Source organism: Lepidochelys olivacea, assembly GCF_965140295.1.
Source record: "Lepidochelys olivacea isolate rLepOli2 genome assembly, chromosome: 10".
In the NCBI taxonomy this organism is placed as follows: Eukaryota; Metazoa; Chordata; order Testudines; family Cheloniidae; genus Lepidochelys; species Lepidochelys olivacea.
Window position 1 is genome coordinate 22611855 of NC_140420.1, and position 14841 is coordinate 22626695.

At 40.8% G+C, this 14841-nt stretch overlaps 1 protein-coding gene across 3 annotated transcripts in view; it reads right to left on the bottom strand.

Annotated features, from left to right (window-relative positions):
- Positions 1 to 327: 327 nt before the first annotated feature.
- Positions 328 to 14841, bottom strand: part of PARN (poly(A)-specific ribonuclease) — a 162782-nt gene continuing 148268 nt past the window's right edge. For 2 of the 3 annotated variants that reach the window (XM_084641665.1, XM_084641666.1), the window contains exon 24: positions 329 to 1173. In XM_084641665.1, the coding sequence (XP_084497791.1) occupies positions 1121 to 1173 (53 nt within the window). In that variant the 3' untranslated portion in view covers positions 329 to 1120. Of the gene's footprint in view, positions 1174 to 14841 lie in introns of all 3 variants that reach the window. The other variant, XM_084641663.1, reaches the window with a different exon arrangement.

The following is a 14841-nucleotide window of genomic DNA, read 5'->3' on the forward strand; positions in this document are numbered from 1 at the left end:
GTTGTTTTTGCTTCACCCCTGACCTCCAAGGGGTTTCCCTTTATTGTATTTAAGAGGGAAGGGGTCAGGCTCCACAATAAATATTATCTCATGAACTCTGGTAGTTATTCCATTTGCTAGAATGATGTGTTGGAAACACATTTATAAAACAAGAATGTATGTGTCTTAATACCCACTAACCATATATGAATGGCAAAACAAGAGAAAAGTCACATAAATGATGTGAAAAATACAGACACACTGGGTCCTAAGAAAATGTTTTTTATTTTCATTTTATGGAAATACATTTTTCATTTTTATTTCCATGATACAAAAATGTTAAATATCAAAGTTTCTGAAATCTACCAAAGCAGATTTTTTGTAAATGAATAAAGGGCTGGTACAGTTTGCAGGTTTGTCACAGGTTTCAAAAACATTTTTACAAAAAACACAAACCATGGAAAACCAGATCAAGACTTGAGTGAAAACAGAAAAGAAAACCCACCTCCTCCCAACATTAATTTCTTTCTTTCTTTCTTCTTTTTTTTTTTTTTTTAAGGAAAGTATAAGTTAAATTTTTCCAAGAGAACAAAAGGATATATATGTGTAGGATTAGTTTCCAGACAGATACTGGCTGAAGTCTTCCTACTGAGGAAAAAGGACAACACTGTAAGGTTTCCAGGGTAACTGGTAGAAAGCAGTAACCGATACTGAGGTTTATCTGTTCAGGACTACTGATATCGCCGGAACATCTGAAGATGAGAAGACTTATGTGATAACTCCCCTCAAGCACAAGAAACAGCCTAACAAAATTCTTAATAGTGCTGATTCTTTTTGTACATTTCATAGCCAACATGCCATAACAGGTGACCAAAACATGTTTAGTCTTGCTTCTTAAATCTAACATTGTTTACGACAGCAAAGTTTTCACATGATCAACAGACAGAATTGTAAACTAGTTAATACACGAGTAAAACTGACAGTGATTGTTCAGTAGACAGTTTAAAAAAATTAAACTGATTTTCAGGAGACATACTTATTTTTCAACACCACTTTTTATTTAAATAAAGTATGGCTTCCAAGTGGTATACTCTTGCAATTGCTTTGAATCAGCTTCACTTTTTATTAATACAGATGTTGGCTACCACGTGTCAGGAACTTCAAAGAGTGCTGTGGAACCACTTGTGATGCTTCCTAAGAGAAGAGAAAGATATTTACAACATTAAAAAGTACCATCTCAAAACATTTAAATGGACTAAGACACCTTAAAATACAACAAGTTGTAGCATAATACTTGCAATTCAGGGTAAATTTATAGTGCTATAGTTATATGGGGAAAATTCTCAAAGCAACAATCTACATTTATACCATTATATTTAGCAGTCAATCCTAAGTATGTCAGAACTATGAAAAGTATGATTACAAACAAATCAGGCTTTGATAATGGACAAATTGCTATGTTTCAGCCTTAACTGTTGTTTTTGTTTGGAGTTTTTTAGGGGGTTAGGGTGGGGGGGCATTTATGGGTTTAACAAGTGCAGCACACATGGCATGCATCACCAATCACAATTTGCAGACCGCCATGTAAGCAATTCTCCAAACAATAAGACCAAGCATTCTCAGTGCAGACACTTCCTTAAAATGTGAGGCTTGTTGGTAAAAGTTTACCAATTTTTTTTTAACCTGGATTTTAAAAGACTCATTACCTGTTTAAACCAAGAATCAGAGAACTTCACTCATACTCTTTCACATTGTGCAAAGACATTTTTCTTCAGAGACAGTTTTTACTGCTGGAATTAGCAAGTGAGAAAAGATGACTCTCTAATTGGAACCCTAACAGACCCTGCCTTGATTGCCTGAGTGCTCTCAAAGACTAAAAACAAAACAAGATGGAAGACTGGTGAAACCTTTCTCACTACATGAAATTATAAGGTAACAAAGCAATGACCCTGGCAAATCATCAAGTGATATTTAAGTACTTTAGGGACTTTATATTTTCATACAGTATTTTGCAAATCAGATCTAATTTTATTAAAACGGATGCAGCAGCATATTCAGTTTGTAGCTGCAGCATCAAAATTATAATAAATAAAAACGTTAGTGGTACTATCCTACCTCCAAAGATCTGTACTGGGACATGTGCTGTTCAATATATGCGTAAATGATCTGGAAAAGTGGATAAACAATGAGATGGCAAAATTTTCAGATGATATTAAATTACCCAAGATAGTTAAGTCCAGATCTGACTTTGAAGAGTTTCAAAGGAATCTAACAAAACAGGGTGATTGGGCAACACAGAGGTAGATGAAATTCAATATTGATGAGTGCAAGTAATGCACATTGGAAAATATAATCCCAACTATACATACAAAATGATGGGTTCTAAATTAGCTGTTACCACTGAAGAAAGATCTTGGAGTCATCGTGAATAGTTCTCTAAACGTCTGCTCAATGTGCAGCAGTAGTCAACAAAGCTAACAATGTTAGGAACCATTAGGAAAGGATATATAAGGCAGAAAAGTTCAGAATGCAAATTTATAAATCTATGGCACACCCACACATTGAATACTGTGTGCAGTTCTGGTCTCTCCATCTTAAAAAAAAAAAGAAAGAAAGAAAGCAGAACTGGAAAAAGTACAGAAAAGGGCAACAAAAATTATTAGGGACATGGAACGGCTTCCATACAAGGAGTGTTCTTAGAAAAGAGATGAATAAAGTGGGGGCGTGGGATATGATAGAGGTCTAAAAAATCATGAATGGTGTTGAGACTGAATAGAGAAGCATTATTTACTCCTTTCCATGTAGTGGTGGGAGTCTGCTATAGACCACCGGACCAGGGGGATGAGGTGGATGAGGCTTTCTTCCGGCAGCTCACGGAAGCTACTAGATCGCATGCCCTGATTCTCATGGGTGACTTTAATTTTCCTGATATCTGCTGGGAGAGCAATACAGCGGTGCATAGACAATCCAGGAAGTTTTTGGAAAGCGTAGGGGACAATTTCCTGGCGCAAGTGCTAGAGGAGCCAACAAGGGGGGGTGCTTTTCTTGACCTGCTGCTCACAAACCGGGTAGAATTAGTGGGGGAAGCAAAAGTGGATGGGAATCTGGGAGGCAGTGACCATGAGTTGGTTGAGTTCAGGATCCTGACGCAGGGAACAAAGGTAAGCAGCAGGATACGGACCCTGGACTTCAGGAAAGCAGACTTCGACTCCCTCAGGGAACGGATGGCCAGGATCCCCTGGGGGACTAACTTGAAGGGGAAAGGAGTCCAGGAGAGCTGGCTGTATTTCAAGGAATCCCTGTTGAGGTTACAGGGACAAACCATCCCGATGAGTCAAAAGAATAGTAAATATGGCAGGCGACCAGCTTGGCTTAATGGTGAAATCCTAGCGGATCTTAAACATAAAAAAGAAGCTTACAAGAAGTGGAAGGTTGGACATATGACCAGGGAAGAGTATAAAAATATTGCTCGGGCATGTAGGAATGTTATCAGGAGGGCCAAATCGCACCTGGAGCTGCAGCTAGCCAGAGATGTCAAGAGTAACAAGAAGGGTTTCTTCAGGTATGTTGGCAACAAGAAGAAAGCCAAGGAATGTGTGGGCCCCTTACTGAATGAGGGAGGCAACCTAGTGACAGAGGATGTGGAAAAAGCTAATGTACTCAATGCTTTTTTTGCCTCTGTTTTCACTAACAAGGTCAGCTCCCAGACTGCTGCGCTGGGCATCACAAAATGCGGAAGAGATGGCCAGCCCTCTGTGGAGATAGAGGCGGTTAGGGACTATTTAGAAAAGCTGGACGTGCACAAGTCCATGGGGCCGGACGAGTTGCATCCGAGAGTGCTGAAGGAATTGGCGGCTGTGATTGCAGAGCCACTGGCCATTATCTTTGAAAACTCGTGGCGAACCGGGGAAGTCCCGGATGACTGGAAAAAGGCTAATGTAGTGCCAATCTTTAAAAAAGGGAAGAAGGAAGATCCTGGGAACTACAGGCCAGTCAGCCTCACCTCAGTCCCTGGAAAAATCATGGAGCAGGTCCTCAAAGAATCAATCCTGAAGCACTTGCATGAGAGGAAAGTGATCAGGAACAGCCAGCATGGATTCACCAAGGGAAGGTCATGCCTGACTAATCTAATCGCCTTTTATGATGAGATTACTGGTTCTGTGGATGAAGGGAAAGCAGTGGATGTATTGTTTCTTGACTTTAGCAAAGCTTTTGACACGGTCTCCCATAGTATTCTTGTCAGCAAGTTAAGGAAGTATGGGCTGGATGAATGCACTATAAGGTGGGTAGAAAGCTGGCTAAATTGTCGGGCTCAACGGGTAGTGATCAATGGCTCCATGTCTAGTTGGCAGCCGGTATCAAGTGGAGTGCCCCAAGGGTCGGTCCTGGGGCCGGTTTTATTCAATATCTTCATAAATGATCTGGAGGATGGTGTGGATTGCAGTCTCAGCAAATTTGCGGATGATACTAAACTGGGAGGAGTGGTAGATACGCTGGAGGGGAGGGATAGGATACAGAAGGACCTAGACCAATTGGAAGATTGGGCCAAAAGGAATCTGATGAGGTTCAATAAGGATAAGTGCAGGGTCCTGCACTTAGGACGGAAGAACCCAATGCACAGCTACAGACTAGGGACCAAATGGCTAGGCAGCAGTTCTGCGGAAAAGGACCTAGGGGTGACAGTGGACGAGAAGCTGGATATGAGTCAGCAGTGTGCCCTTGTTGCCAAGAAGGCCAATGGCATTTTGGGATGTATAAGTAGGGGCATAGCGAGCAGATCGAGGGACGTGATCGTTCCCCTCTATTCGACATTGGTGAGGCCTCATCTGGAGTACTGTGTCCAGTTTTGGGCCCCACACTTCAAGAAGGATGTGGATAAATTGGAGAGAGTCCAGCGAAGGGCAACAAAAATGATTAGGGGACTGGAACACATGAGTTATGAGGAGAGGCTGAGGGAGCTGGGATTGTTTAGCCTGCAGAAGAGAAGAATGAGGGGGGATTTGATAGCTGCTTTCAACTACCTGAAAGGGGGTTCCAAAGAGGATGGCTCTAGACTGTTCTCAATGGTAGCAGATGACAGAACGAGGAGTAATGGTCTCAAGTTGCAGTGGGGGAGGTTTAGATTGGATATTAGGAAAAACTTTTTCACTAAGAGGGTGGTGAAACACTGGAATGCGTTACCTAGGGAGGTGGTAGAATCTCCTTCCTTAGAGGTTTTTAAGGTCAGGCTTGACAAAGCCCTGGCTGGGATGATTTAACTGGGAATTGGTCCTGCTTTGAGCAGGGGGTTGGACTAGATGACCTTCTGGGGTCCCTTCCAACCCTGATATTCTATGATTCTATAACACAAGAACCGGGTGTCACCCAATTAAATAAATAGGCAGCAGGTTTAAAAGAAGCAAAAGGAAGTATTTCTTCACACAACACACAGTCAACCTGTGGAACTTGTTGCCAGGGGATGTTGTGAAGGCCAAAAGTACAACTGGATTAAAAAAAACAAAACAGAAGTTAACGGAGGATAGGTCCATCAATGGCTAAGGTGGTCAGGGACACAACTCCATGCTCTGGGTATCCCTAAATCTCTGATTGCCAGAAGCTGAGCTGGATGACTGAGGATGAGGATCACTTGAAATTGCCATGTTCTGTTCATTCCCTCTGAAACATCTTGTGCTGCCCACTGTCGGGCTGATGGGCAAGATGGACCATTGGTCTGAGCCAGTATGGCCCTTATGTTAAATTCTTATGTCCCAACTGCGATTGTTGTTTAATCCTTATTCAAGGCAGTTGAGTAGAGGTAACATGCTGAAAACTAAAGTATTTCAGTTTCAAACTAAGGTTGGAAAGAGAAATTATTTTCTGTTTTTACTGGCAGTCTCCATTTCCAAACAAGTACTAATGCCAAATATAGCAGAGGGATTTTACACACAATAGAGGCAGTTCCTTTAAAATATTTCTGTGGACAGATTTATCTAACATATTATTATGTTTGCACAATATGTTTTTATCTTTGTTGTGTGTGGAAGGAAGAGAGGCACTGAGAAAGATCTTAACATAAAATCAAGATCTAGGCAGTTTGAGACTTAGATGAAATGATTTGATAAACTGATGAGCTTTTTATCACTGACAGACAATAATTTGAGGAACACCAGTGTGGGATGTGTCACCTACACTAACAAGTATATCATCTTGATAGTGTTTAAAGGACTGTTATCCATAATTTAACATGAAAGTCCTTTAAAACAAAGCTATACATGAAAGTTTTATGAAAGAACAAAATTGTCAACAAAGGTACATTTGATTCCCCCCCGCCCCTGTTTTTTTTTACTGGTATGCACAGCATTAATGGGACATCCAATATTTTTGAACAAAAGACAAGTTACTATACAGCTATGACCACCTCTGGGAATTACTTTCAGAGTGGTAGCCATGTTAGTCTGCATCAGCAAAAAAAACGAGTACTTGTGACACTTTAGAGACTAACAAATTTATTTGGACATAAGCTTTCATGAGCTAAAACCCACTTCACCAGATGCATGCAGTGGAAAATACAGTAGGAAGATATATATACAGAGAACATGAAAAAATGGGGGTTGCCATACCAACTCTACCGAGACTAACCAATTAAGATGGGCTATTATCAACAGGAGAGAAAAAACATTTGTAGTGATAATCAGGATGGCCCATTTCAAACAGTTGACAAGAAGGTGTGAGTAACAGTAGGGGAAAAATTAGCATGGGGAAATAGTTCTTTAGTTAGTGTAATGACTCATCCACTCCCAGGCTTTATTCAAGCCTAATTTAATGGTGTCCAGTTTGCAAATTAATTCCAGTTCTGCAGTTTCTCGTTGGAGTCTATTTTTGAAGCATCTTCAGCCCCCAACAAAAACCTCTCCAGCGCTTCATCAAGGATCTACAACCTATCCTGAAGGACGATCCCTCACTCTCACAGATCTTGGGAGACAGGCCAGTCTTCACTTACAGACAGCCCCCCAACCTGAAGCAAATACTCACCAGCAACCACACAACAAAAACACTAACCCAGGAACCTATCTTTACAACAAAGCTCACTGCCAACTCTGTCCACATATTTATTCAAGGGATATCATCATAGGACCTAATCACATCAGGGGCTCGTTCACCTGCACATCTACTAAGGTGATATATGCCATCATGTGCCAGCAATGCCCCTCTGCCATGTACATTGGCCAAACCGGACAGTCTCTATGCAAAAGAATAAATGGACACAAATCAGATGTCAAGAATTAACACATTAAAAAAACCAGTCGGAGAACACTTCAACCTCCCTGGACACTCAATTACAGACCTAAAAGTTGCAATTCTTCAATAAAAAAAACTTCAAAAACCGACTCCAACAAGAAACTGCAGAACTGGAATTAATTTGCAAACTGCACACCAGGGTTAGGAAGAAAACACCATCTGATTCAATCACTGTATTTCAAGTAAGTGGCTTTGATGTGCAGGCTCAGAGGACAACTTGGAGAGCCTATGGAACTTCAATGTTGGGTTTTTCATTTGAATTAGAATGTAAATGAGATTTTTTTACATGGAAATTCTGGAGCTCGGTATGGCAGGGATACAGTATTACTTTCTGGATAAGAATCATTAGAGCAAGAACTGAAGTGACATTTGAGCTAAGACATTCTGACATAAGAATGAAATATGTATCACTTTTAATACAAGTAGTTCTCAACATGACCAGGAATTGAGCACCTGGATTATAATTTATTATTTACAGCAGGAATTAGATATAAAACAAAGCCCCTATCTCAGAACCTCTCAGAACACTGTACACAGATAAATTCTTAAATACAAATTATGAATCAATGAATTTTATAATTCCAAAGCCAGAAGGAACCATTGTGATCATCCAGTCTGATCTCTTGCATAACAAACCGTAGAACTACCCCCAAAATATTTCCAAGAGCATATCTTTTAGAAAAAATCCAATATTGATTTAAAAATCATCAGTGATTGAGAATCCATCATGATCCCTGATAAATTGGTCTGATGTTAAATTATCCACTCTTAAAAATGTATGGCTGATTTCCAGTCAGAATTTGTCTAGCTTCAACTTTCAACCATTGGATTGTGTTACACCTATCTTTGCTAGACTAAAAAACCTATTATTAAATATTTGTTGACCGTCTAGGTATTTAGAGACTGTAATCACCTCACTCCTTAACCTTCTCTTTGTTAAGCTAACTAAACTGAGCTCCTTGAGTCTATCATTATAAGTAGGGCCCTACCAAATTCACGGTCCATTTTGGTCAATTTAACGGTCATAGTATTTTAAAAATAGTAAATTTAATTATTTTAGCTATTTAAATCTGAAATTTCATGTTGTAACTGTAGGGGGTCCTGACCCAAAAAGGAGTTATTATAGGCAGGGCTGTGGTACTGCTACCCTGACCTCTGTGCTGCTGCAGGCGGCAGTGCTGCCTTCAGAACTGGGTGGCCAGAGAGCAGCGGCTGCTGGCCATGAGCCCAGCTCTGAAGGTAGAGCTGCTGCGAGTAGCATCACAGAAGTAAGGATGGCATGGTATGGCATTGCCCCCCCTTACTTCTGCACTGCTGTTGTCTTCAGAGCTGGGTGCCCAGGCAACAGCCACTGCTCTCTGGCCATCCAGCTCTGAAGGCAGCGCAGAAGTAAGGGTGGCAATACCACGATCGCTCGCTCCTGCAACACCCTTTTGGATCAGGACCCCCAATTTGAGAAACTCTGGTCTCCCCCATGAAATTGGTACAGTATAGGGTAAAAGCACACAAAGGACCAGATTTCACAGGGGGAGACCAGATTTCATGACCCGTGACACTTTTTTATGGCCATGAATTTGGTAGGGCCCTAGCTATAAGGCAGGTTTGCTTTTCTAATCTTTTAATCACTCTTGTGGCTCTTCTCTGAACCCTCTTCAGTTTATCAACATCCTTCTTGAACTGTGGACACTAGAAGTGTAGACAGTATTCCAGCAGTGGTTGCACCAGTGCCAAATACAGAGGTAAAAATCACTCTACTCCTACACAAGATTCCCATTTATGCATCCAAAGATCACATAAGTCCTTCTGAGTGCCCTGTGTGACGCCGGCCATGTTCAGCTGATTATCCATCAACACTCCCAAATCTTCTTCAGAGTCACTGCTTCCCAGGATAGAATCCCCCCCAGCCTTAATTCTTTGTTCCTAGATCTACACATGTACATTTAACTGTATTAAAATGCATAATGTTTGCTTGTGTCCATCTTGCCAAGTGATCCAGACCATTTTGTATCAGTGACCTGCTCTCTTCATTCATTTACCACTCCCCCAATTTTTGTGTCATCTGCAAACTTTATTAGTGATGACTTAATGTTTTCTTCCAGATCACTGGTGAAATTGTTAAAATACCATGGGGCCAAGAATTGATTCCTGCTCAATGATGATTCCCTATTTACAACTACATTTTGAGACCTGTTAGCCAGCTTTTAATTCATTTAAAGTATGTCATGTTAATTTTATATCATTTTAGTTCTTTAAATCAAAATGTGATGCACTACCAAGTCAAATGCCTGATAGAAGTTTAAGTGTACTACATCAACACTTTACCTTAGCAACTAAACTTGTAATCTCATTAAAAAAATAAAGTTATTTGATGGGATCTATTTTGCAATAAACCCATCTTGATTGCCATTATATTACCCTCTTTTAATTCTTTATTAATTAAGCCCCATAACAGTTGCTCCATTATCATGTCTGGGATCCATGTCAGACTGACAGGTCTATAATTACCTGGGTCCTCCCATTTACCCTTTTAAAATACTGGTTCAACATTAGCTTCCTTACAGTCTTCTGGAACTTAGACTTATCAAAAATCAACATTAACTGTTCAGTAAGCACCTCAGCAAGCTCTTAAAACTCTTGGGTGTAGGACAGACATTTTAAAATCAGCAGGTCTGACTCACTTTAGTAGCTGCTGTTTAACATTCTCCTGCGATACTAATGGGATGGAAGGAGTGTTATCATATGATATTACTATATCATATATTTTTTCTTCAAATAGAGAACAGAAATATTTATTGAACACTTCTGTCTTTTCTGCATTATTATTGATAATTCTACCATTTCCATCTAGTAATGGACCAATACCATTGTTAGGATTTTTTTTGGTTCATAATATACTTGAAGTCCTTATTGTCCTTAACTCTGCTGGCCATAGATTTCTCCTTGTGTTCCTTTGCTTCCCTTGTCCATTTTCTATACTTCCTAGATAATGATTTACACTCATTACTATGAACTTCCCCTTTCTTCCATTTGTTATATATATCTTCTTTATTTCTTAAATAGTACCTTCACTTCCCTCTCAACCCGTTTTTTATTTTTTAACTAATATGGCCTTCTTCCTCAACTGTAGGATTGAGACTTTTTTTGGATATCTAGTAAAGTGTTTTTAAACAATTTCCAATTATCGACCACATTTTTCTGATTAAATTCTTTCTCCCAGTTGATTTGGCTCATAATTGTTTTCAGCTTTGTGAAACTGACCCTTTTAAGTCACAATGTTTTTTTATTACCGGTCTGGACTGGATAATATTTGTTACGTGCAAACAGAATAAAGTCATGATCACTTGTACTTAAGCTATCATTTTCATTTCTGTGATCAGTTCACTCTCTCTCAAGATGAGGTCCAATATAGAACCCACCTGTCGATGCAACACTTTCTGTGTCAGGAAATCATCATCTATAATAGAAATTCCAAGGATGTTTCAGTATTGGCAGCATGAGACCTCCAGCATGTTCCACTCAAACTGAAGTCCCCCAGGGTCTCTCAGCTTTTTTCCCCCCTACACATTATAGATCAGTGCATAAAGGATCCAGTCATTCTGTTTCCCTGTGTCATTGGGTGGTCTGTATCCAATCTTATTCTTTACCTGTTAGGGAATTGATCCATAAACATTCAAGATCATTTTCTTTCAGTTCCTGGTGACTTGGAAACAGGTAATGCCATTTTTGCTGAGTGCTCCCCCCAACCCCCCGCCGTTGCTCATTCAATCTTTCCTAAATAGGTTATAATAATTGATTTTAAACATTCCAATCATGGGAATCATCCCACCAGGTTTGAGTAATACCAATTATATTGAATTTATGCTCATAAATGAGCAATTCCATTCTTCTTGTTTGTTACCCAGGCTCCTGGGATCAGTGTATAGGCAATTAAAGAATGTCCTTTCATGTCCTTTGCCACCTTGATTAATTTTGTTTCTCAACATCTGGATTTTTGTGCTAAATGAGTACTCGTATCTTTCCTCTTTTTACCCTTCTCTTCTGTCATTAATTTAATGCCCTCCTGACTAAATGAAGCAGGCCAGTTTAATAAAATAGGAAGATAGAAATATATATATTTTTATTTTTAAAAAGAAAATGTGGGTGGGACGAGGAATTTCCCACCACCAAAACATGAGTCCTACTCTCTAGTGCTCAGTTTTGTAAAAATGTGATCTCAAGACAACTCCACATGTGGTGAAATGATCTTTTAATAGTGGTGTGAGAAAATACACTCCAGACTTCATTAGACAGCTTTATATATACTGAACGCTAACACTGGTAAGGGCCTTTACAAACTATTAAATACTTTTTAAAAAGTCCATCTACTATTTAGGCAGATACTGTAAAAAAACAGAAAGGCATAAACTAAACAGTGTGCAACTGCTACAGTCTGAACAAGCTCTAACGAAGAGAGAACTACGATTTCACTTCATGGTCAATGGGGCAAGATCCTGCTTGCTGACCGATGATTCATTCCAAAGCTGTGAAAAAACTCTTGGAAAATTAGTAACAATAATTTCAGTGCCAACTAATTAATTGTCTTCAGTAAGCCACTGCCTACACAGTAACTATCCAAATAAAATACTGACTCTGGGCTGTGAAGCTGTCCAGGATTAGAAGAATTGTGGGAGATACTATTAGCAGAAAAGAAACTATAAGGTAGAAGTTTCCCATTCTGTGGCCCAGTGTCTATCACAATCCTGATACGTATGGGTAGTCGTGAGCAGTAATGAGGAGTAGGGAGGAACAGAAAAGCGAACATAAAAAATAGGAAAGACCCCCTCCATCCATTTTTGAACTAAGCAACAGCAATGTCTGGATCACCATCTGGAGCAGATTCCTGCCAACGGAGATCTGTGTAGAGACAGAAAGTCCACCTTATAAATGTCTGATAGAGACATTTGCCCATGGCTACATGGCTGGTTTGCAGATCTCTGCAGTGAAAGCGCACAGTATATCGGCCCATGAGGTTGCCATGGAACTAAGAGAATGAGCCTTGATTCCTTCTGGAACAGGCGTGCGGGAAGGCTTGTAGGTTTCAATGATGCATAGTCTCATCCATCTAGAAAAGGATAGCTTGGATACTCTAAGCCCTTGGCATGTCAAGACGAAAGGAAATTAACAGGGAGCCTCATCTTCTTGTGGATTCTGTACGCTTGATTAAAGTCTTTAGTGTTCTCCTGACATCAAAGGTGTGCCGCTGCTTCTCATTTGGATGCTGTACCAATAGGCAGAATGAATGAAATCAGAGGCTCAAAGGGATGAATGGGCAGAGCTTTCAATCCCAGTGCTAGGTCCCTCTTAGAGAAGATTGGTCAAACTGTTGCCCTGATTGCTCTGAGAAATCCGGATATCTGAAAGTTCTGCGAAGGAGCTGGACCATCCTGTGAATAGAACAATACTTAGAGCTGATACCCAGGATGCTATGGTGCTGGGATGAAGGCTCCATGTGAACCTTTCTGAAGGAAATCCTGAGTAGCCAGAATCCCAGGATCTCTTGGATCTGTGTTGAGCTCTTGGACGACATGAACTCCATCCATGTGGAGGAGTAGGCTTTTAGAATGGAAACTTCCCTGGAATAGAATGGAATAGAGTCCTGATAGCTGCACTCGGCCTAACACTTCCCGTTTGATAGCCAGGCTGTCAGATGAAAACTATCTGGGTCTGGATGGAGGAATGGACAGAGAGAGAGAGAAAAAAAAATCACCTCATCTCACGGGAAACGGCAACTGCAATTCCAGTTTGTATTCCATCAGATTAGAGAACCAGGGTCTCCTTAGTCAATACAGAGTTCGCGCTATCACCCTTGCTTCTTCTTGCTTTATTTTTGGATAACCTTCCCTAGGAGATGGTATGGAGGGAACACATATAGCAGAACATCTATGTGACAGAACATCTGTCGCCATGCACTTGGTTGGAGTCTGCTTCCCAGGTGAAGAACGTTGGTCATTTTGCATTCTTGCAATTACCAAACAGGTCAACTGAGGGAAGGCTGAACATCGATGAGATCAGAGTGAAAACTTCCTGGTTCAGACATCACTCCGAGTAGTTGACTGAATCTGCTGAGCCAATCTGCCTTTTGGTTCAGCTCTCCTTCCACACGTATCACTTTTAGGGAAAGGAAAGTCTTGTCTGACGTCTCCATTGCTTCTGCATGTACAGCTATGCTCCTTGTTCCCCTGGGGTGTTTAATATGCAACTGTGGTCATGTTGTCTTGTTGGATCAAAATATGACTGCCCTCTAGGTAGCTCTGGAATCTCAGTAAAGCTAGTTTAGCAGCTCTGAGCTCCAACATCTTGATGCTGCGATTCCTTTCTCTGGAGCTCCAGATATCCTATGTTGTTACTGGTCCCAGAAGTGCACATCATCCCTTCACAAATGGTGTCTATTGTGAGAACCAGCAGGTCTGGAAGATAGATAGGAAGACCCCTGCGGATGTTCTCAGGGACTGTTCATCATCTTAGGGGATCAAGCATCTGGTTGGGAACCAGTACCTCGTCTTGCATTTGCTCCAAGAAATGGTTCCATCCTCCCAGAAAAAAGGCGTGGAGACATCAGATATGTGACCTCACTCATGGAGAGACCCATATGCAGAAGACCAGAAGGCCCAGTGACTAGAGACACTGTGCTATGGTTGGCCTGCATGCATTTGTCTAACATAGATATCAGAATTTGGATTTTCCGGAATCTGTCTAGTGATGGGTAGATCTTCATCACCAATGTCTCTGTCCCCACTCACAGGTGAATTATGTTGGTCAAGGGAATCAGAGCTTTTCCTGGTATTATCGTGAAGCCATGAGCTTGGAAGTTATCCAGAGTCCAGGTTGCAAAATTGTGCACTGTGGCCTGTGAGCTGTACCTTGGCTGGGACTACTATCAGCTACTTAAGATTCCGTGCAGAAGATGGATCAGAAGGAAGTGTCATGCTGAGGATTTTGCTGGTTAAGAGGAAAATTAATCTAGCTTTCCTTGGAAACTTCTCCAGATTCCTCGCACTCCCCCAGGTTAACAGTCCTCTCTTGGATACTCTTTGAGTTGGTAGCAACCAGTGGATTGCTGTGCTGGCTTTGACAGCAAGGGTTGAGGCCTCTGGCAGTCTCAGCTACTAATTTTTCTAATGTTTTCCCCAATAGCTCCTCACGTTTAAGTTTGAATGCACAAGATATCCATTTAGAATGAGCGATGACTATTCATGGGTATAACATGACATCCCCGTAGCCACCAAATTAGAATCCACTGCTTATCACAAATCACATCAAGTGTTTGAACAAGACAGAACCCAAGATGTCTCACTCCAAAAACCCATCATATTCCTGAAAGATGAGCCACTCATTGACTACAAAGGAAGCTTTCCTTACCAAACATGTGAAAAACCTTTGGTCTGAACTATAGCTGAGGTTTTGCAATTGCTGTGCAGCATGTCATAATTCTGATGGTCTATAGGGTCTTTTAGAAGGAAGTCCCTTCTGAAGGCGTGACTGTACCTTTCAGTAGTGGAGCTACTACTGCTCCAAACTTAGGCTCCCAATATATATGTAATTTCT